This window comes from Excalfactoria chinensis, chromosome 3, assembly GCF_039878825.1.
Source record: "Excalfactoria chinensis isolate bCotChi1 chromosome 3, bCotChi1.hap2, whole genome shotgun sequence".
NCBI lineage: Eukaryota > Metazoa > Chordata > Aves > Galliformes > Phasianidae > Excalfactoria > Excalfactoria chinensis.
Window position 1 is genome coordinate 21,714,329 of NC_092827.1, and position 23,916 is coordinate 21,738,244.

The 23,916-nt window shown below is 38.3% G+C and overlaps 1 protein-coding gene across 1 annotated transcript in view; it reads left to right on the forward strand.

Annotated features, from left to right (window-relative positions):
- Positions 1-15,376, forward strand: part of MLIP (muscular LMNA interacting protein) — a 69,294-nt gene extending 53,918 nt beyond the window's left edge. The window contains exons 6-12 of the mRNA XM_072331157.1: positions 5,627-5,692; positions 5,772-5,855; positions 5,946-6,005; positions 6,417-6,461; positions 10,351-10,395; positions 15,120-15,245; positions 15,353-15,376. Coding sequence (XP_072187258.1) covers positions 5,627-5,692; positions 5,772-5,855; positions 5,946-6,005; positions 6,417-6,461; positions 10,351-10,395; positions 15,120-15,245; positions 15,353-15,376 — 450 coding nt within the window. The remainder of the gene's footprint in view (positions 1-5,626; positions 5,693-5,771; positions 5,856-5,945; positions 6,006-6,416; positions 6,462-10,350; positions 10,396-15,119; positions 15,246-15,352) is intronic.
- The last annotated feature ends 8,540 nt before the right edge of the window (positions 15,377-23,916 follow it).

Sequence of the window (23,916 nt, forward strand, 5' to 3'; positions counted from 1 at the left end):
GAGTCCAGCTATCAACCTGAGCTACCGAGTTCTCTCACTAATATACATCCCTTAGCACCAAAAACCATGTCACAAAGGTATTTAGACATTCTTAGTCACTCTGCCATCCCAAGTATAGCTTTGGACATAGTTCAGGAACTTAGCTTCTAATAAATTCTGTTAGATTAAGCATTCCTAAGTACACATCTAAATATTCTTTACATGCACAGCTCAGTTGATTTCACTATAATTGTGTGGAGCTTAAAGACATTGGAGAGTATGAATTTTGCTCTGCGTAAAGGATTTTGAAGACGATCATTTTGCCCTTGAAATATTTTGACTATTACCCAGCACTTAACACTTAAATGACTTAAACAAGATTATGTATTTCTTTTTTTTCCAAAAATGGGAGATTCCTTCTTTTCCAATTCTTGTTTAACCTTGAGTGAATATATTCATCATTTGCATAAAACGCAAATCTTCTTTTACTTAAATCTTGAACATGCCAGGTTAGACAATGACTACATTAGCATGCAGAGGAAATGGATCAGGAAAGGAAAATATTTGTTTTGGGGGATCCCACACTCACTCTCTATGTATTCTGGGAGGTCTTTTGGAGGGCAGAGAGCCTGTTAGTGGCTGGAAGCATTATGGTGTTTTCTGAGATACCACTTCAGGTTTGACTTTGTCTGAAAAGAATTCACTGATACATGTATGATACATTGAGATAAAGATTGTTTGGAGAAGATCATTTTGAGTGGCATTTATTTTAGTAAGGGAGGAAGTCCTGTGAAGGCACAGATACTACTGAACACAATGCATGATTAGGAATTCTTCGTCTGCTTAAATGCTAAAAGAAAGTACTTTGCTGTGTGATTGAGCTAGAAATGCAAATTTTCTGAAGGCAAACTTTTTTGCACTGTGCAATTATGTTACTTATTTTGAGGAGTAGTTATGAGAAAGGAGCTTTATTATAATCCGGTATGCATGTGATCAAGTGACAATTAATGTAAAATAATAATTAGTTTATATGAAAGACAATTGTCACTAATGTCACATATGGTAAAATGTTTTGTTTGCCTCTAAATTGCCTCCATGTGTCTAATCTTTTCTTTTATGTGTGTGTAAATACTTCAATTTGAGCCGTCATATTTTAGCTTCTCCTTATGAAACTATTAGGCTATAATCATCTAAGCATCTTATTTAGGACATATTTTGATCCTTGAGTACTCTCAATCTAAATGAATCATTCAAATCTGTACTCATTAGAAGCGAAGGAAAAGCTTAATAACTACAGATACATGTATTCTGGCAACCCCAAAAGTGGTTTAATCTCATCAAGTCCTGTAAGTGATGTGCATTCTATCTATCTTAGCTTAGATTAACTTGATGTTCTTCGTATCACCTGTAGTCTGCCCAGGAAAAAGAAAATCCAGGATTTGGCTTGGAGGTTGTGGCTGTAGAATAGCAAAGCCATATTTTTAAGCTACTTGTGCTCAGCATCACAGTCAGACTCTCCCCAGGGGCAACAACAGTGGACTGGTTCCCAGGGAAGGTGAGCCAGGAGCTTGTAGAAGCGAGACAGGTAGGAGACAGTGCCTTTACCAGCACAGGCACCATCTCACAGTGCTTGGAGGAACAACTGCAGAGATAGTGATAAGGAGGATGAGGTAGCTGTGGCCAGCCAACAGTGCCTTAATCACTACAGATTCAAAGTGATGAGTCAATAATAATGAACTCCTCAACAAAATAGACAATAGCGTCCTTTGTCTAGAAGAGGAAGGAGGAGTTTAATCTAGGCATAAGACAAAATTTCAATAGAAAAAATTGATTAAACATTTGAAGAAGAAAATCCAGAGAATGAAATGGGCTCTTTATGATAGAAATTAAACAGTCAAGACATGACACTTTCCTGGCATTTCATAGAGTAAATCCAGGCAGTTCTGTGGTTTAAAGTAAAGGTCAGGTTAGGTGATCACTATGGTTCCTTCTGGCCTTATTAATGTTGGATGAATGAATGAGTCACTCCTCTCCTGGCATTCATTCTTGAATAGTTTCCACAGTTATAGAAATAAGATCATAATCAAATTCAAAATTCCATTCCTAATCAGATAGTATATCCTTTTCAAAAGTAATATACTTATTATTTAGAGTTTTTATTTTTCAAATATCAATAAAAATATCTTCCACTCAAAATGGATTTCCATCAAGAGTCTATCTCAAGGAGTTATAGAGAAATTCCTAACTTTAAGTAGATAGTCACTGGATACTAGTTATTCAGAATTATTTCTAATTGGAGTTCTAAGCCCAAAACTCTGTTGGACTTCTTGGAACTACAAAACAAACAAGACTTCTTTGAGCAAATCAGTAATCTTTAGAAGAGCAAGTTCTAATGCATGGCAGTTTGGAATTACTGAGTTTGTCCAGACATGCTTCCCAACTGCATGCTGATGAAAGGAGTGTGCTTTTTTTCTCTGTGTGTCATTTGGATTGGAAGAAAACCTGTGCATATTGGGTTTGGGCTAGCTGCGGGTGTTCTGCTCAAACTTCAACTATATCTGAATGAAATGAAACAAGGATGATTGGTGGTGCCAGGAAGTACAACTATCACAATCAAAACCACTAAATTTTCTGAAAAACATTAAATATAACTGTCTGTGGATGAAAGGAGTGCAAATGGAATCACTGCTGGCTTCTCTGACTTGTATTTATAAACTAAGTATAAATAGAGGACTACAATATAAATTTTAAATAAATTGGTTATTTTAAAGTTTGTGATGACCATCCTGATTCTGAAAAGCATATTTGGCAACTCTTTGTTCAGGACATTTTAATTAAAAAACCGTATTTTTTTTTTTTCCCCTCAAATACTTCTGGCATGCACTCACTGAGTAAATTTCTTGCATCTAGATTATGTATCCATATTAAAGCTTCTGAAGGCTGGAGCTCTGTCTTAGCAAGTAACAAGAAAGAAAAAAGTAATCTGTGCAGTCCTAGAGTGCCACATGACCTAATTTGTCTTTGATAATGACCAAGCATGCCAATGCAGGAGCAGGCTATGAGCTCCATCTTTCTTTTAAAGGTCTTGCAGCTTTTAATAATATTTATTTTAGAAGAGGGATATTAATCAGGTCTTCTCAGTATCATTTCCCAGAATCTCTAGGGAATAAGTTCTGGGAACTGGTGATACATGAAAATCCACTATATTGAAGAATTTTTTTTGCATGTGCAGAGGTGTTAGAAAAATGCTGAAAGAAAATGTGCAAGAGAAATAAGAGGAAATTCTTGGTTTTTGTTCAGCACAGGCTTTTCTTAACATAGTAAGAAGGAAGTTGTGTCAGATTCAGATTACAAGATTGATGCCAATGATTGGTGGATGAAACAATAGAAAACTGGTAGGAAAGTAACTGTGAAAGAATCTACATTAATTACTTTGAAATTTTAAAGGTTCAGAAAGGCACAGAATACAGCAGTTTTTTATAGCGTGGCTGCTGTGTGTGTGATGATAATATCTCAGGAGGTCTACTGCGTGTACAGGCCTTGGTTCTGCACTTGCCTAAGTAAATGGAAGCTTCAAACTACACAGGTTGTTTGTGTTCACAGTTTCTACTGAAATTGAAGGATGCTTGATACTTCAGTTATCCAGAATCTTGGTTCTTGACATAGACTTGCAGATGAGACTGAATTTCCTCTAGAAATAGCCATCCAAATCTTCAAGGTAGCTGTGCCCTACCCTTGATAGGATTCACCCTTTGCTACTGCTCTAGTGAGATTAATTTGAAAGAGAAATATGGTTTGTTTGTTTTTTTTTTCCTTAAACAATTTGTTATTTTCATTAGTATACCGATATATTGTGAGTTTTGAGGGGCTTATCAAGTTCTCCATTCTGAACTTGTGACCAATGGCAATTTCTTAATGCTACAGGTTCCTGATTAAAACTTATCATCTCTCCACAACAGGTGGCTTTGGTAATCCTGGCCCTAGTAGGCACTGGAAAGACTCTTCTTCATTTTACATTTTACCACTTCAGTTTATGTTTACAAGGAGGATGCAATCTGACTGAATCTGAACTAGACATGCAGCCCTTAAGTACAGTGCTGAGTGCTCTTTTGTTTAGCTCTTCTCTTTTTCAGCTCTGTCTTTTGATCTGAAATTTTAGCTGGATAGCAATGATGAGATAGAAGAATCTTTTCATCTCTGTCTCAGGAGACCATTACATTATTATTATATTTATCTCAAAAATAATCATTATTTTACTCTTTTCCTTTGGAACTATGTCAACTGTAGGGCCAACAGGATTGTCTAGAACGGCATGACAGAGAAGAAATGTGTTTGGAAAGAAATTGTCCTTCATTTTTTCTTACTGTACTTTCTGACTCAAGGCATCATACATGTGTTTCTGCACAGAATCAGTGGTGATACTGTTAGAATAATAGCAAAAACCCCTGACACATGCTTTTCACTTCTGCATGAATAGATGTATGCTGCCATAGCTAGGCAAGGAGAGAAAAAATATAACTATACTCAACAAAATTTAACTCATAAATAATTCCTTAAATATGCACTTCATTTCTTTCATTCTTTTTTACTTTTTTTTTCTTCCCCCCCCCTTTTTTTTTTCTTTTTTTTTTTCTTTTTTTTTTTTTTTTTTCCCTTAAAGATTCCTTTTCTCTCAGCTTTATGTATGTTCTCTGTAACTACAGCCCAGACATGTCCCTCACAGGATCCCTCATGCATGAAGAAGTCCTCATAGGAATGCTCTTTTTTTTCCTTCTTATTTATTTATTGCTAATAATCATCAACCACAAAACTTCAGAAAAGCATAATCTGTTACACAAAAAATCCACAAACGCTGCTGATCCCTCCTATGTCATATAATCATAGAATCATAGAATTGCTCAGGTTGTGAAAGACCTTAAAAATCACTGAGTCCAACAACAACCAACCATACTACTCTAACTAACAACCCTCTGCTAAATCATGCCCCTGATCACCACATTCAAACAGTTTTTAAACAAATCCAGGGATGGTGACTCAGCCACCTCCCTGGGGAGCCTATTGCAGTGCTTAACAACCCTTTCTGTAAAGAATTTTTTCTGATATCCAAACTAAACTTACCCTGGCTCAACTTGAGGCCATTTCCCCTTGTACTGCCACTAGTGAGAAGAGACCAACCCTGCTCCCACTGTAAGCACCTTTCAGATATCAGAAGAGAGCAATAAGGTCACCCCTCAGCCTCCTTTTCCCCAGACTAAACAGCCCCTCTTATACTTTGCCTGCCTTTATACAGCCAATGGTGTCTTCCAGTGGTGCATGGCAGGCACACATCTGGCACCTCTGTGGTCCATGGTGCACATTGACTGTGTGTAGTTCACTCTGAGAGATGGGGTGCTGTAGAAAAAGATGACAATTTAAACTCTTATTTCCTGTGCATGGGTAATTCACCTATCTTGAATATTCTTTCTCTCACTGCAAATAAACTTTCTAATTCAAGATCAGAAGATGATAGTCTTGAGAACCCTACTATAATTTCTTCTTGCATATTTCCGTGATAGAATGACAAGTGTCATATTTGGGAATGTTTATTGTTTATGCGTATGACAACTTATTTTATTTTTTTTTAACTCAGGAATGTTTTGCATTACAGGCATTAGAAGAGCCAACCAAGGCTGCTGGTGTGACTGAAGGCACTAGTTTGGACACCCATTCAGAGGTAGCGCTGTTTTATCTCTCAAGTCTTTATTGAAAACAAGAATCAAAGGTTAAGTGGGTGATCCATTCTCCTTTTTCAGATGTGCTCCCCTGCCCAGCTCAGACAACAAACAGAAGAGCTGTGTGCTGTCATCGATCAAGTCCTGCAGGACCCATTGACCATGGTAACCTATCAGTATGTGGGATTGACTTTTTCAATTCCCGTCTTTTTGTCTCATTGTTAATAAGTTTGTTCTCTGTCAAAAATGTTCCAGCGCCGATGTGAATCTTCTCCGAGTTTCCTGCAGCTGAACACAGAGTCAGATGTTGGCAAGGTAGGTGAATGAACTCACACACAAAATGCTCGTTCCAAGTAGACATCAGATGACAGCAAATGAGAAAATGTAAAGATGAAGTTTAAAGTTGTTTTTGTGAGCAAATGTGACTTAAATTTCACAGTGCAACCATGCCAGTGATTGCCTACTGATAAGCATTTTATTAGGACAATTCTCAGAGATAATTTAAGGACCAGGTCTAATGGAGTGCAATTGATGTCTTTGAGTAAAAATGAAATAATAACTGAAACAGAAAATTCCTCAAGAAAACATTAATATATTTTATTTTCAGGTATCTCATGAATCTATCTGGAGAACTGAATTTGAGCAATTAATAACATCAAAGTGATGAAAATCTCACTGTTAGTTCTTCATTCTTTGTTGTTGATTTATTTGTTTGCTTTGTATAAGGTGTCGGCAACTTTGCAGAGAGCAGCTGGACGTGAAACCAGATATGTAAGTCTTTTTATAACTACTCTATGTTTGGCATGAAGAAATGTCTAATTTTGTAGGTTTTGAAGGTCATCTTGCTAACATGTTTGTTTTGTTGGCACTTAGCTGATACTGGAATAGCATGAGGTGTTGTCCTCTGTACAAAGAGAGTTCATTAGGACATTTTGATTGAGACCTGAAATGTCTTATTTCTGCTCAAATTCTTCATGTCTGGAATTTCTTCTGCACTGTGTCCGTTTATAATTCTACCTGTGCAGATATGATTTTATAACTGATTTGTTCACACAATCTTTTGTTGATGTTTGTTTCAAGTGAGGGTCAAGGGCTTGGTTATTTGCCTTGACAAAGTGTTTTGGCTCTTTCCTATCCATCGGAGTTTGGGGTTCAATCAGATTTTTCCTTCCAAGGTATAGAGATGATTGAAAACCCATTACTTAGTCTTAAATGAACGAAGGGTGTTTTCTGACATGTACATATTCCAATGTGCAAAGAAAACTTCTATACTGAATCATCAGTTAAACAATTGCGACATTAAACCCAGTTAACATTCTAATTCACACTAGCTCTAACAGTTACTGCAGGTTCTATATTTTATTTCTAGCTCATCTAGTGATGTGGTGAGATATCTGAGTTTACTATTCATCATTTAGACATTCTATTGAATCTCAGATCAAAGCAGTGCTAACAAAAGCAATAAAGGCCATTTAGTTTTATGCCAGCACAGTGCTTGACTGATCAATTCAATTCTGCTTCTCAAATGTGGCGGCATGCATATTTTATTACATACTGTGATTTTTTCTTGACAGATTGTGCTGGCTCATAGTAATTAGAAAATATATTAGAGGAGTGCTTTTTTAATGAAATAATAGAGTGTATTTCAGATGTAGCCTGTGAGAAAAGAATATATATCACTACTATTTCGGCACATTTCTTCAGGATCCATAGCAGTGTCTAAAATACACCTACAAACGCATTTAGACATCCAACTTATATGCATAGGAATACAGTTTTTTTTTTTTTTTTTTTTTTTTTTTCCACTTGCATAGAAAATCACCCTTAAAAACTTTATCTTCCCAGTTTTCCCTGTAACATTCTAAATAACTGATGCAAACCCATATTTGGGAATAATGCAAAGACAAAACAGTAGGCTAACCCTTTTTATATGCTGTACAAAAGACAATTGTTTTCTGTCTGGCAGTGCATCTGATCACTGTGCTAACAGACTGTGTTCTCCACACTGCACTGTGGGGGCTGACTTTGGTGTGACCAGGTGGGGTGTCACCACACACTGCAGCAGGGTCAAGTCAGGTGTCCCCACTGGACTCTAGACATTGCAGTTCTTCCCTCTTTCTTGCCATGCCTCTTTGTTAGGACATAAAAAGGGCTGGTTTTGCCCCTACACATAAACCAGGCTTGAGTTTATCCTCTGGCCCTTGGGATGAGAGTGCAATGAAGTGTTCTTCCAAATAATGGTCTTCTTTTCCTTGGCCACTTCCCTAGCCTCAAAGGCCCTCATACTCACATAAGGCCCAGGGTTGTGCTGCCTCTCCAGTCCATGGGAGCAGAAGGCTCCATGCTATCACCCAGACTGTGGAAGACAACTGGAGGAGTAATAGTTGGCATGGACAAAAATGTGCAAGGGAGCATGCTGACAATTAACTGGAAAGGATGGTGTCTGAACCTGTGTGTTTGCTGGCTTTCCTTGATTGGATGAAGACTTTTGGCCCAGAGGCCAACATTTTACAGTAGTAGGTACAAAGTGTTTGTTTAAAACAAGATGCCTATAATGAGCCAGTCCAACATTAGAAATCTCTGGTAGAAATCAGGAACTGAATACAGTACAGACAATCGTGACCATGATGTCAAACAGTGAGTTTCCCCAGGGGATTCCCAGACTCATGTTCCGTCATGTGAGCTCTCTGGGAAAAATGATCTTCAGCCAGCCTTTCCTTATCATTTTTTCTTTTCTTTTAGAAGTAGTATTTTTTGTTCATACAAATTAATTTTACTAGACATAATTAATACGGTAATTAAGCATTTATGTATACATGATGTGTGATATTGAGACACTTGTCAAAATCATAGAATCACAGAGTCATAGAATGGTTGAGGTTTGAAGGGCCCTTTAAGATCATGTGGTTCCAACACCCTGCTATAGGCAGGGTCACCTCCCTCTAGATCAGGTTGCTCACAGCCCCATCCAGCCTGGCCTCAAATGTCTTCAGGGATGGGGCATCTGCAGCCTCTCTGTGCAACCTTGTGCAACAATGTCTAGTCTAAGTCTCTTCTGGACCTGTTCCAACAAATCCATGTCCTTGTGTTGAGGGCTCCAGAACTAGACAACAGTACTTCAGGTGGGGTCTCATGAGTGTAGAGGGGAAGAATCACCTCCCTCAACCAGCTGGTTATGTTTCTCTTGATGGAAAACATTATTTTGAGGGTGATTTCAGTTAAAAGAAAAGCTTTGGCTTGTTTATGTTTCAGGGATAGGAAACTTGGTCATAATATTAAAGTATTACAAACATATGTGTGTATGTACATGCAACTTACAACATTATTTCAGTAGGTTGTATAGAACAGTAAACAACACAAAATTGTTGAAATATCCTGCCATTTTACAATTAAAATGGCAATTAAAATGTGCCTTGGCTGACTAGCGAAATCAAACACCATAACCACGAAGTAGTTAGAAAGCAGGTATGTTTAATGAGTGATGCACATACACCCTGGTGCAAGGGGGATAGCTCCACCACACTTGCACACCGTTAGGAGAAAGTGTGCAACAGAGGCTGAACTAATACATAATCAATAGTTTGCAGGAATTTTCATTGCATTCCTGAGACCCTATTAGCATGCAGTCCCTCCCCCCTTGCGCATGTGTAGTGAGTTGTGGGGGTGGTCGTGGGATGAAGGCTCATCATCTTCCTCGCTGCAAACTTTTGACCCTGCGGGAGGGGCACCCCCAAACTGGTTTCAGCTTGCTCTGTGGACATCTAATGACCATACTGTTCTTGGGCTGTTCCACCCTTATCTTCATGGCCTTCATTCCCTTGTTTTCTCAAACTTAGTGTCTGCAATTCCCCCTCTCTCTGCCCCCCCCTTAACATAAACTATCTATCTGTAACTACCCTTTGCCTTAGTGAGGTCCCTTTTCCCTTTCTGTAGCAAAGTGTTCCCTTTTCATCTACTATGGGGTCCTTTTTCACTATTCATGGCTGTTGTTACACTTCATATTCATATGGACCCAGTCAGCCCTGGGAGCATAGGTGAAGGCACACATCTGTGTGGCTGGAAGGGATGGAGCCTTGCTGCACCATTCTTAGAGCTCATTTGAGGGCTGACTGGCACTGGGGAAGGATCAGTGGTTGGAGATCCTTCCCTATGGAGTATTTCCTGAGATCTTCAGAGGTGGCTGAGCACCTTTCTTTTTTGCTTTGTAATGCCATTCTATCTGTGCTAGTTCCTTTGCTGTTATGCTCCTCTATTGCCTTTCTACCGTGTTAATCTCTTCAATTGTAATAAGTGGTATTCCTGATTAGTGATAGTATAAACATATAAACACAATCAATTTCTAAGTAAGTTACTTTTGTGGGTTTTGAATGCAGTGTTTTAACTTCTCTCACTGATTGCATGTCACTGAATGACTGTTAAAAGCTTCTGTACCTAAGTATACTGCTATCTGCAAGTTTTCATCCTCTTAAAAAAGGTCTCTGAAAAAATGCAGTTGTACTAACAACTGCAAATGCATTACATTTGCTTATTATTCAAAAACATCAACAGTGGAACAGCAGTGAAACAGAACTGTCAATGGTGAAAACATTCTTTGAGATTTTCATTGCTATAATCACAAAGACATTGTATGTAATGCTGTATTTATTCCCTTTTTCTGCAGGCCAACCTTTACAAATCAACACCTGTGGTAGCGGAGAGTCAGATGGTATGTATTGCACAACTGTACAATGCTGATTTTTGAAATCTATATAAGCATGAAATCTGAAATTATTCGCTTTCTTAATCCTTTGAAGGGAGTTGCAGACAAGATCTTTCTGCAAAGTTGCATTGCTTCTTATGGAACTGCACTGTTTTCTTCCATATCAAAAACATACCTATTTTAAGGACCTGTAAATCCATGGATCTAATGATAAAGTTGAGAGTTCTGATGAGTCATGACATATACTGCAACTGTAGGATCTACTACTCTTTATTGATCAGAGAAAAATGAGAAGTGTATGAGAATTTCCCTATTGCATTTCACCTAGTGGCATTCCTGGGACTTCCTGAATCAATTTCTTCTGTTTACTAAGCTTTGACCAGTTCTTCTCTTATGTTTTTTTTTTTGTTTGTTTGTTTGTTTGGTTTTTTTTGTTTTTTTTTGTTTTTTTTTGTTTTTGTTTTTGTTTTTTTCAATTACTTTGGAATGAAATGAAATGGAAAATTATTACTCTTTCTTTACTTGTCAGTTATCTTCTATGATTTTCTAGATATTAACCACAACACTCTATCAGTCACTTCTCTGTACTGAAAACTCAAAATGGCTTAACTGGTCTTTGAGTGCTACAAATGTTGTCATCCATCTGGATAGTCTTTGGTGTCCTTAATATCCTTTTCAGGCATTTCTCTTTAAGATTGAGGGAGCAAAAACATAAGCCACTCTTGTCTAGCTCTGAATACTACATTTCCTGTTTACACAAAGATGTGATAATGTTCTTTACTGTTATTTCTATTAATTTCTTAATTATTTGTGTCAAGTTCTGGGCTCCCCAGTACAAAAAAGACAGGGATCTCTTGGAAAGAGTCCAGCGGAGGGCCACAAAGATGGTGAAGGGCCTGGAGCATCTCCCCTATGAGGAGAGACTTAGGGAACTGGGTCTGTTTAGCCTTGAGAGAAGAAGGCTGAGAGGGGACTTGATCCAGGTTTATAAATGCCTGAGGTGTGGGAGCCATAGTGGCGAGGCTGGTCTCTTTTCAGTAGTGTGTGGGGACAGGGTAGGGGTAATGGGCTGAAACTTCAGCATAAGAAGTTCTGCACGAATGTGCGCAAGAACTTCTTTATGGTGAGGGTGACAGAGCACTGGAAAAGGCTGCCCAGGGAGGTGGTGGAGTCTCCTTCTCTGGAGATATTCAAGACATGCCTGGACACCTACCTGCGTGATGTGGTGTAGGGAGCCTGCTTTGGCAGGAGGGCTGGACTTGATGATCTCTAGAGGTCCCTTCCAACCCCTACAATTCTGTGATTCTTAGTAATTTATGCAGTTCTTACTTGTATGGGGTGGTGAGACAATATTTGCTTAGAACTGTATACAGTAAATACAAGATATATTTTCTGAGTAGTGAGGACTAGTTTCTGAGTTAACTAGTTCATCATTGCATGTGTAAATTTAGAATGTAGTTTACTTTTTCTTCTATGAATGTATCAATGTTGAGTTCAGCTAAGTCTCACTTGTCTTTCTGTCATTGAATCACTCAGTGTCATAGCACCTATCAGCACTTCTTTGCACGGAATTTTTCTTCTTATAACTCTAAACGATTCAATATTACTAGTGAACGTTATCCTCTTTCTAGCCACTCTCTTGTGGCTGATCTGTATTTATAATTCAGAACCCACTTTCCAGAGTGTATCTCTGAGGATATCTGTTTGTGACTTCACTCCACTGTAAAACTTAAATCTTTATTCTAACCTGTTGCTTCCTATACTTCTAAGTGGCCTGTAGGGTAACTTTCTCTTACTTCTCAGTTGTTTCATTTCCTAAGTGGTTCTTGGTGCAAGGCGTTCCTCAAAGTCTTCGAAAATCCATTTGGGCACCTCTGTACCTCCACTAAACCTTACACTCTATGATGGACATTCTTAGATAATGTTGGATGAGTGATTTTGGGTGCATTCTGAACCCATAATCTTGAGTTCTGGCTCCTTATAATTTGATAACGGAGCCACAGCCATAACATGGCAGCTCATCACTCCAATAACAGTTGTGATGTTTTATTGCCAATTTTCAGTACTGTTGTAGGATGGCTAGCATCTTCCTTGGCAATACTCAGCTTTAACTTGCTTCTCAGCGAGGTCAATTTTACCACCCCCTACCAAAGGAAGAGTTCAATCTTTTACTTAGGGAGCAGTGATTTTGTATAGCTTGGTAGGCAGCTAATAAAGCATTTCAAATTCTTGTTGCTGGCTGATGCCTGCCACTCTTTCAGCAGAGTCAGACATAAACGTATGACTCACTCAGCACTTGAGTGCACAATGTCATTTAGAAAATGCTTCCTTAAAGGCAAATATATAGTGTGCTATTGGAAGAGGGTTCCTGCCTAAGGAGAGTAGCTTTTCCTTGATGATTTCAGGCAGATTTTTTCTGTTATTTTTAATTGTGTAGTTACATTGTACACAGAGGAGAGCTGGAAGGCCTTTGTCTATGGAATAATGACTTGATACAACTGTTGTTTCCTTTTTGTTTATTTCCATTTATATGCTTACATATTTCTGTTTGTGTGGAAACCTGGAAGTCTTTCATTTTTGCAGACTCTTCTTGGAAATCTTGGAGAGGGCAAATGTTAAGTGAATCTTACAGTGAATCCTACAAAGAAATAATCTTGAGCTATGGATTATAAGTTCACTAAATAAACACTATATTTTCCACAAAGTTAAGTTTCTTAAACGTTTCTTATTAAGTTCTTAATGCATTGCAGCAGTCATTACTTTGCATTTAAAAAAAAAAAAAAAAAAAAAAAAAAGTCACCTCATGGCTTATTTTATTTTCAGTTGAGTATGTTCTTTCACACTTGATGATGATGCTTGTGGAAAAGAGGGAGGTGACGTGGCACAAAGCTAAGGGAAGCTGCTTAGGCTTTACTGTCCCCAGACATTTTGTGGTCTTCTCCACCTCTGCCTCCTCCCACAGTGACCCTAGCATGGCTCTGCAGATTCTTTCCCAGGGCAGGGACACAAACAAAAGACAAAGGTACATTACTTGTCTCCTGCACCATACACCTCTCGCAACAATTCTCTTGCTTTGTTCTTGCTGGAAGACAGCAGATACTACCGATACTATTTTGAGGTGGTCCATAACTTAGTTTGCATGGTACATCCAGTAACCTCAGCTCCCTAATTTTGTAACACTATTCAAAACACTTCAGTTGTATCAGCTCTATGTTTTTTGCTATGCTTATGGGTTTACTTTTGCTGCTGGGTTGGTGCTGATGTATGTTCATACCATGGTAGTATGGAGCTTCCTTCCCTCCAGACCTTTGTAGGCTGTTTTTTTCTGTTGTTGTTTGCTTTTCCAGAGGCTTGCTGTGTGGCTCTAGTGAGCATAAAGTGCTGGCTGAACATCCAGTTAGCAAAGAAAAATGTTTCCATCCAGATGGCAGGGCATGAAACCCACTGCTAGCACAAGCAATAGGCAGGAATTTATGCCTGGGATGGTTAATAATGAATAAGGTGTTTTTTATTCTTTTCCTTTTTTTTTTTTTTTTTTTTTTTTGGTTCCCCTCATGTTGTCTAAACATCTGGGATGTGATCTGCATAAGCTCATACTTAATTACAACTGAATAATAATAATTATTATTATTTTCCAGTTGGAGGGTGTGTGTGACAGTGCCTATGTCTCAGTCCCAGCTGGGCAAGGCAAGCTGCCCTTCTGGGCTGCAGCCACAGAAGGAGTTCAGCAGCAGTTGTTTTTTTTTTTATCTACAACAGTAGTGCCAGCCCTCACTTTCCATGGTGTAGTTATAACGGAGGAGAAGAATATAATCGAGTTACTTGGAAGTTTAAATTAAATTATGGAGTCCCACAGTACTTCAGTATTTACCAAATCCTGGAGTGAATGCACACATTTATCTCCCCTCTTTCTTTTTTTCCTTACTGAAGAAGTAGTCTATTTTAAAGTTATCCTTTTGCTCCTGTTTAGAGTTTATGCCACGTTCCATCACATCAGACTTTAAGAATTCTGCAGCTTATATTAAATTTACAAGTAAATTCTCAATTGTTTTAGTTAGCTGAAAGTTAAACAAGTGTTTTTTGTTTTTTTTTTTCTTGACTAAATAATCTGATTTGTCTGAAATGAGTAGCACTGGCCATCCATACTGATTAAATTCCCTTAACTTGTATTTTTCCAAGTGAGTTTTTAAAGATACTGTAAAAATGCAGCGTAAAAATCACTGTCATTTGTTCCCAGAAGTACTTTCTCCTAAAATGTTGCTACCTGTGTGTATGTTAACCACATCACTCATTGCCTTTCCTCATTTTGTGGTTACCATTTTGTGGAGCCCAGAATAACGATTGCAATTGGAAAGCAGGAGTGTGGTTGTGCATAAAATGTGACTTGATGAACTTATCAAGATGCAGCTAAGCAGCTAGCAAAAACGGCCATCAAAAACTAGAGACAATAGCCTGATGGCCTAGCATCTATTTTTATGGCAGCAACAAAACAAATGTCAGTGATGATGAGCTTGTATGCTTAAAGCAGCTCTTGCTACTTTTGCCTGTAGTCTGTATTAAAAGTAGGCGAGGTAGCATGAAACCTGTATTTGTTTGGTGGTGAAAATTATATGTATTTATATAAACAAAACATTTAAATATAGTTACCATAGCCTCAATGGAATTGACTTATCTAACAGAGATTCCACAAATTATAAAGCATTTTGTTTTATTTCCATCCCTTTGTCAAGACCAAACCTGGTGTCATTCGTCCTGTGCTAGTGAAAGGGAAGAGTGCACAGCAAAAGGAAGAGCTCTATCAACCCAACCCTTTTAAAAAGTACCTAGAAGAGATCAGTGATCAAGATATTGAGCAGGTGAGTAACTCTCACTCTGAGGCACTTTGTAATCTTAGTTATTTTATATAAACCTGATGGGGTAGAGTTAGATATTCATTTTTGTTGTGGTCTCTTGTTTTGGTAAGGTGAATTGTGAAGAAAGTGCATAACAAGTGACTCAGTGAAGGGTGCCTGGCTCCTGGAGGAACATCTTCAGGCTGGAGGGAAGCATCTAGATGTTCTTTAGGGATGTCTTTGTGGCAACATGGAAAGCTATCTGTTGAGGAGGTAGCCTTTTAATAAGGTTCATAGGAAACTGCATAAAATGAAGAGGCATTTCTGTTCTGGGCTGCGAAGCGAGTGACTGGTTCAGATCTGTAAGAAAGTGCTTACTCCATCTGGGGTCCAGATCTGAACAATCTCTTAAGGGAGATGAAGACAACAAGGACTGAATAAGATTATCTCTTTTCATCCCAGGGAAGACTATGAGGGAGACCAAGTAAGATTCCGTGAAGTTATTCAGTATGTAGATCTATATTCAGGTCCCTCAATATCGTGAGGGAATTATTATTCTACTGCACATGGGGACGGGGCGCTAATGGGCAGTCCATGGGGAAGTAGAAGTGCTTTCTTCTCCTACAGACCATAAGATCACTTAGCAAAAAAAAGTCTTGAACTTCCCTAGCTTCTCTGAGGCATTACATCAGAGTAAACATAGATAAGTGGTTCTGTTGGCCTTTTCTTGTGCATTCATGTTTGTGTGCATTATTGTGAATTAAACCTTAACAGAAAGACATATTCAGATGTTTGTGTAGGAAGTTGTTATTAACCTCTTCAATATGCTCTGAATTTTCCATCTGGAAAGTAGCAAAATGAAGCCAATAGTTCTTTCACCAGACATGATATGAATAAAATACCATACTACTGAGTTTTTATCACTTCTGTTCCTCTCCAGTTACGTTAGAGGAAGACTTTAGCAATAACAGTCTTCTCTTCTTTCATTTTATTACTGAGAATGTTAAAGATTTTCATTTTTTTTCTTCCTGTTCCTCTCCTTAACTCTGACATTTCTCAAGTGTACTGCAGCATTATAAACAGGGGAAATGTGTAGAATCAGTAGGTCCTAACAAAATAAATATGAGTGGTAAGTGGTATTAGATGTTTTCTTGTTATTCTGGTTTCTATAGAATGCAAAGTATCTCTAAAATGCAAAAGTATGTTTTTAACTACAGGTTGTGTTTGCAGCCAGAATTAGCTTTCAGTGAGATATGAAACATTTGACATCTATTCTTCATTAGAAGTATTAGCATTTGTGGTGACTTTTGATGAAAACGTCGTCTTTCTTTTTTACTCTTCAGATATTAAGTTATGAAAGTCACAAGATTTATTAAAAAAAAGTACTATTACTTTTTTAAAAAAAAAAAAACAAACACAAAAAACAAAAAACATCACGTTGCAGCCACTTATTTTGACTCCAAGTATACAAATATCTTACATATGTATCTATTATACTTACTTATCAAGACTCCAGACTACCTGAAGGGCAGACCTAATGTTTTCAGACAAGACATAGAATGAAGTCTCACTGGATAGGACAAGCTCTCTGACAGTTCTCTACTCTTTGGAGAGACAAGTATGTTCTTCCAGCTCACTCTGCTCCTGACAGAAAGGCTTCTTTTTTACATCCCTCTCCTTGACTGGTCTGTGTACTTCGGAGCTGAATCAACTTTGTAACATGGCAGTAAATTAACACAGTAGAAAACATCAACTCAAACCAAATAGTGTTTTCTGCTGGCATGGTGAGGTGGTGGATTAATTTTTCTGAGTGTTTATAAGGAAAAGTCTTTCCAAGGTCAGGAGGGTCAAGGGAGATCTAGGAACAAGGCCACCCCGTTTGGGAGCAAGAAGTGATCAGTTCAGCTCCTCCGTTTCATGGACCTTTACCTTCTCACTGTTCACTCCTAAGGGATGGGCACTTCTGCTTGTTTTCTGACACTTGTAGGTAACTATGGAGACGAACCAACTTATGTCATTTTGGTAAATTGTTTTTGGACACTAGTTACCCTGGCATGGTTGACCTTACTTGAAAGCAGACTTGCAAGATCCTAGGTCTACAACTTTTCAGACCTACTGTTCATGTTTGTGGAAATTGGTATTATTTGTATGTGAGATTTTGTGAATCTCAAGTTTCTAAGTGTGTACAGTATAAATTAGTTATGGAAACATACTACTGAAGCACTGAGGGTGCAATAAATCCATGAATATATGTGGTTGTATAACAAAAGCCAAACACTGCTTTATAAAAATATATGTAAATACTTCAATAATTAACTAAATTGTGAATTTTACTAGATGGAAAAGTTAATTTCATGATGAAAGTTCTGCTTCCTTTGCTTCCTTGAAAGAACTCATATGCTTTAAAGTATGGGTAAATAGGTATTCTTCTCTTATTTCCTAGGTTAGGATAAATACATAAATACACATCGGTGTATAGTACTTGTGGGGTTTTTTGAGATATCTTTTGGGTCGTCTTTGTTGTGAGAAAGATATTACTTAGATCTTGATTCAGATGGATGCACTGGCTTATCAAAAACCTCATTGTGACTGTGTGGAGGAGAAGTATATAATTCTAGTGGTGCTCTAATATAATAATACAATAGCTAAATCTGGGCAAAACTCTGAAGTACTGAACATCACAGGACATGGTCATGATTTCAGCTCTTGTCTGTGAGAGTAAGTTTATAGTGCTGATGTAAGTTTGGGTTTTTTTAATGAGTGGAGGAGAAATTTGGTGCAACAGGAGGCTGTTCACAGTCTTCCAGTATCTCTAAAGCCCTCCTGAGTGATTTTTAGTATCTACAAAGGGGCTGCAGCACTGCCTGTAAAATGGAACTCAGTTGCAGTATTTATCTCCAGTCATAGCTTTGTTAGCTTATGAGGACATGTAGAAAAGTGTACTTGTAGCACAGGCCAGCTGTATCCCATGCTGGATCGTATGTGGTGAGCCCAAATGGGGAGGTGATTAAAACCTAGACCTACGAGTTGGGTTTTATTTTGCTTTCTGCATAAGTACCAAGGCTGTTCCATTTTTACTGGAGTAAGGACCTAGCAAGTATTTATTTCCAAGGGCAAAACTGCTTATCCTATCACTCGTTTGTTTATCCTTTTTGTTTGAGATTTTCTTTTTTTTTCCCAGTCATGCTATGAGCCTTACATTTTAATATTTCTATTCTCCATTTCTGTGCACATTTTCTTTCCTTTTTCTTTCAAATACCATTAATGACAGGTTAACAGGGTTCCATATGGCATCAGCTTTAACTTCTCGCTTCCTGTTTTTCTTAGACCTCTGTAGTACTTCCCCTCCCTGCCTGATCTGCCAATATGACCCTGAGCACTAGTAGTCATTTGGGTGGCATTGGATTTGAGACATAATGATGCAGCCAGCTGTAAGTGCTGACCTTCCCTGTAAGTGCTTTACCTCCCTATGCTGAACACAGTTTTTTTTGCATGACAGAGTAGCTTGTTTGTTTTTCACTTCATTGATAAATCTTGCCATGTGGAAAAAGACCATCTCACTTTTAACAAAATACTATTTTTTTCTTTACCCGACAGCTGTTTTCATGCTGATAGTCCTTAGTAGTATATATATATTTTCATTATTTATTTCCCTTTGCTCTATGTATGTTTAATTAAATAGTGCAAATTGAGAAAACAATCCTCATGCTCACGCTTTTATTTTTCAGGCAATACATTAGCTTCTGCTGGAACTAATTTCAGCTCTTGTCACAAATTTTCTCAGTATTGAACTCAAAGGCATAGCATGGGGAGGGGTTTGTCATCAACACTCAGCCAGCCAAATTCAGAATGAATTGTGTCGAAGCCTTGAGGCCTCGGCAGCATGACACTGGTGCCAAAAGCTGGATTTGCTTCTCTGAATCTGTCCCAAGTCTTTTAAAAGTCAGTGGTTTTAAAGGTTGTTGTCTGTTTTACATGCAAAAAGCACATAAAAATTGTGTGTTTTTTTTTTTGTTTTGTTTTTGTTTTATAGTTGTTTTTATTTTTTTACCTAGCTACTGCTACCTTCAGGCAACTCTCAGAACTTTAGTGTGTGAGCACCTACTCTGTGTTAACTTCTAATTACTCTGTGTAATTTCTGAAAAGGCTCATTAGGAATTTGACGAAGTGCCTGAAGGGTTCCAGATAGGATATAGCTAATACAGGCTTTGTTTTGCACGTCTTGTATTTTGTTTGTTTTAATCTCAATCTAGAATTTCAGAAGATTGCCCCATTCTATGGTCATTATATTGTAGCACAAGATCCAGATCCTTTTGGGCTCTCCTTTTTGTCACTTCAGCTGAACTGCAGGAGGGTGACAAGCACAACAGGAACATCTGTGGTGTGTGTGTGTACATTTATGCCAAAGTATTTGTGAGGACATGCTGGTAAAAGTGCTTAGTATAGAGCTATTGTATTAGCATGAAGATGCATTATTTTTCCAAGTTAATCATAAAACCTTATGAACTGTAACCAAGGCTTTTTTTTTTTTTTTTTTTTTTTTTTTTTTCTCATCCTCTGATCTAAATTTACTTTTCTCTCTTCCTTTTCCTTTTTTTTTTTTTTTTTTTTTTTTTTTTTTCTTTTCCTTTTAGAAGGCTGCTCTTACACCCTCTGCATCAAACTAAACTGCTCTCTACAAATAAATCCCCTTTGTATCCTCTTTTCACCTTCTTTACTGGCTGTTAAAACCCATGACCTTTCAGCCATTTGCTCTCCATCATACATGATGTTCATGAAAATCTTATAGCGCCATTACAGTCACAACTCTTTCTACAGTAAGTTGTATATTGAGCGTGGTGTGATTCAAGAGTAGCATCAGGCTTTTATCCATTTAAAACTAGTCAGAATCCTACTGTGTCACTAGTGCTGGCAGCTGACCTGGGAAATAATCTTAGATGAGTGTCTTCCTGTCCCTGGAGATAGTACTCCTTTTTCTTCTTTCAGTGAACTTCTGCTGGAGCTTGCTTTGTTCACACTAGCCAGAACAGGGGACTGGGGGAAGGGAGATGAACATGAGAGAAACACAAGCTTTTACCAGTAGCTTTTTCTATCATTCTGACCAGCAGTTGTCTCTTGCCAATGCAATAGGAATCACATCCTTACTGACATTTCCATAGTCTTAGCAATATCTGTGAAGGTGTTAGACAAAATCTCACTAGTCTAGTGCATGTTGGGAGCAGGTCTCGCTAGTGAGATTTGTAAGACCAAAAACTAGACCTTATGTCTTAACTGTGTTGTTTCTAAAAGGCATCTGTAACTAGATTTTTACAGTACCTCAAGAAAGCCTCAGTTATGTATTAGGAAAGCTTCAGTTATGTAAGCCCAAAGAAGACATGCTGTTTGAACCTGTCAGTTGCATTCTGTCTATATCCTCTTCATGGAACCATAGACTGATTAGAATGGTTTGGGTTGGAAGGGACCTTTAAGATATCTGGTTCTAACCCCCCTGCTGTAGGCAGGGACGCCTCCGTCTAGACCAGGTGGCTCAAAGCCCTCCTCCAGCCTGGCTTTGATCCCCTTCAGGTAGGGAATATAGACAATGTCTCTGGACATCTGACAGCAAATTCTCAACTCTGAAATTCATGGTCCACTTCAGTTGGGTGCTGGAGCTTAAAGCACTGATTTTAAGTACTATTTTTTTCAGGCTACATTGGTGGAAGCACCAGAGTTTAATTCACACAACCGGTTTCAGGCCCAGTGAGAGCTAAGACTGATAGGGGGATAAGTAGCACCTCCGCAGATACTGGCCAGTAGTTATACTCTGGAGGAAATGCCTGAAGATGCCTTTCACTCCCCGCTATTTGTAAACAGAATTAAAGTTCATAGACAACATTGACGGAGTCTTGATTTACTTCTTACTGCCCTGTGGAGTTTATAAATTGGGGTGAACACAAAATAACAACTACCATAATAATAACAACAAAAAAGGCAAGACAGTCTTCCATTCTATCCTTTAGGGATTCTGAGTGAAATCTACTTTTTCATAGTTGCTAGGTTGGGATTTGTTTCCTGATTTAATTTTTGCTAAGTGGAGCTGACATGTTTATTTGGGCAGTAATGATTTTATGATCAAGTTGTTTTTATTATTTTATTTTATTTTATTTTATTTTATTTTATTTTATTTTATTTTATTTTATTTTATTTTATTTTATTTTTTTTATTTATTTTTTTTTTTCAGCAAGTTTCCTGGTTCACTGGAGGGCATTCACATGAACAAACAAGCAACATGTCATAAGATGACTAAATCCATTTTTTGTAATGAGAATAGGTGTTTTCTAGTGATAATGAACACTACCAGAAATTCTGATTTGTATGGAAAGGCAAATAAGTTAGAGAGTTGACTGAAGATAATTAAGGTAGTGTTAATGTTTTTGTTACTATCAAGTTGGTCATTTTATCACTGATACTCTTGCTGTATAATTGCTTAGACATGGAAACCTTTTTGCAGTCCCTCTGATTTCTCATACCACTGTGCATTCAAAACCCTTCTCTTGAATGCAGAGGTCATAGGATAGCCTAAGCGTTTGTGCCCTACCCATACGGATCAACAGGAAATCAGAGCTTATGAGCAGACCTCTTCTATCACCTCACCTTGTGTTTGCAAGGCACAGAAAAGCACAGATTACACCACACTTGAGCAAGAACTTGCAGCATGCCCATCACTTCTTCCAGGTGATAACTTAGCTTTGTGTCAAACCCAAGACCAATGACAGCACACATGGAAACCTGGGGCTACATTTCCCCCTCAGCCCCAGCTTCCCATCTGGGTGAACTTCCCACTCACAAGCAGCACCAGGGAAGCTGTTCTGGCCTCTTGTCCAATAAACAAGCCATCCAGGTGGCTATGGGAAGCTTTTTGCCTGGGACCAGGACTTTTGATGGAGAGGTGAGGGGATTGTTGCAACACTGGATTTTGCCATGGCTCCTGCTCTACTGCCTGAATTACATCATGCCCTTGTGACCCACGATAAGGCAAGAGGCAGAAGAGCCTGACAGAGAGCCTTTGATAGCAAGGGGGATGTTGGCTTGCCTCCAAAGATGAATACAAATAGAAAGAATAAAAGATAGTGTCCAAATGTATACATGAACATAACTAAAGTTTCAACCCAGTGAACTGTCCAAGAGACTATTACGGGTGAAGTTGTTTCCAAGTGTTTGTTGTAGTTTACATCATTTTCCACCAGAGGGCAAAGCTCACTGCCATTTATTCTTTAGATCATTTAATATATGTTATAAAAATACTTTTGACAGTGGATAGGGCATATTGGTGAATGGAGTTGCTAATTTTCACCTACAGTTTCAACCTCAAAATTACTCTATGCAAGAATTTGCTCTGAAATGAGGTTTTAGGAAAGAAAACATACACATCATCAACAAGACAAACACAAAACAAGTATCATCGTGTTTCTGCTTCTTGTATTAGAGAAGCTAAGGGTGGTGATCTCCTAAACTAAATATAATTTCTTTATTTTGGTCTCATTGCACAAGCAAATGGCAGCTGTCTATCTGAAATGCTTCACTGAAAGGATTCAGTACTGTGAGCATCTTAGACCCAGAACTAGGCTATCCTTGTCTGAAGACCCACCAGCTACCTGAATCTTAATAGCTCGTGGAATTTCACAAATAAAACTGAAGACAGACCTGAAAGGATTTCTACGCTTCTTGTTCTTAACAAACCACACTTTTGAGGTGGCTATTACTAGACAAACTGTTACAATGGGCAGTGGGCGACCATGTCTTTTTCTCTTTACTCAGCAGACCAGTTAAAGCAAACAGGAGTCCTGCTTCAGTTTCTTCTGAAATAAATGAATGAGTTGAGCTTCTTGTATTAGAAAAGCCCATTTGCACTGAGATAGCTCTGAAAGGTGGATTCAAGATTGCAATTATTGTTGTAACAGAGTGTCTGGAGTAAAACTTAGCTCTTTGGTTGATTCCAAAACTTGATTCTGAGGGGAATACCCACAGTTTTTATCTGACTGTGTAGGGTGAAAGAGCTCAGCTGCCAGCATAAGCCCTGTTGTGCTCCCTGGGGATTCTGAGAGGCAGCAGAATCTCCTTCTTCTGAGGGAGAAAATAATAGCCTCTGCCACTTGCATTGCACTCCTGGTTCGGGAACTGACTTCAGGGATGTATGTCCACTGCATATACCCTGGTGTGCCAAGGGAGCCTGATTTTCTCTCATCTTGAGACATCTCAGCATAATCAGCCAATCTAGGCATCTTCAGAACAGAAGGGCTGCAAGAAATCAGGACAGCATGTGGCCTGATAAAAGTGCACTTTCATTTTACAGGTGTCAATTCCTTTGTTGATCCTCTTCCTGCTAGCTACAACTGAGTCATTTACTCCGTTAAGGGGAAGGAGATTTCTTTTCTGTCCATCACATCTGTCACAGAAGCTCAGAAGCATGTAGAGGCACAATTAATGTAAATATCTGTCAGGGCAGAGAGCATTATTCTTTGTGAAACTGGTATTTATTTTGAAAGTAGAAGGCAATGAACTGTCCAAGTGAAAAAGGCAGAGATGGGGTGGGGATGCAGCTACACAGCTGGGACTATCAGTCCCCATTCACTTTCAAATTGTCTTTTCTGTTTCTGTCAGCATGGGCTGAGTGTGCAATTCAGGTTTGTCTTTCTGGAAATCTTCCTGTTAGTTA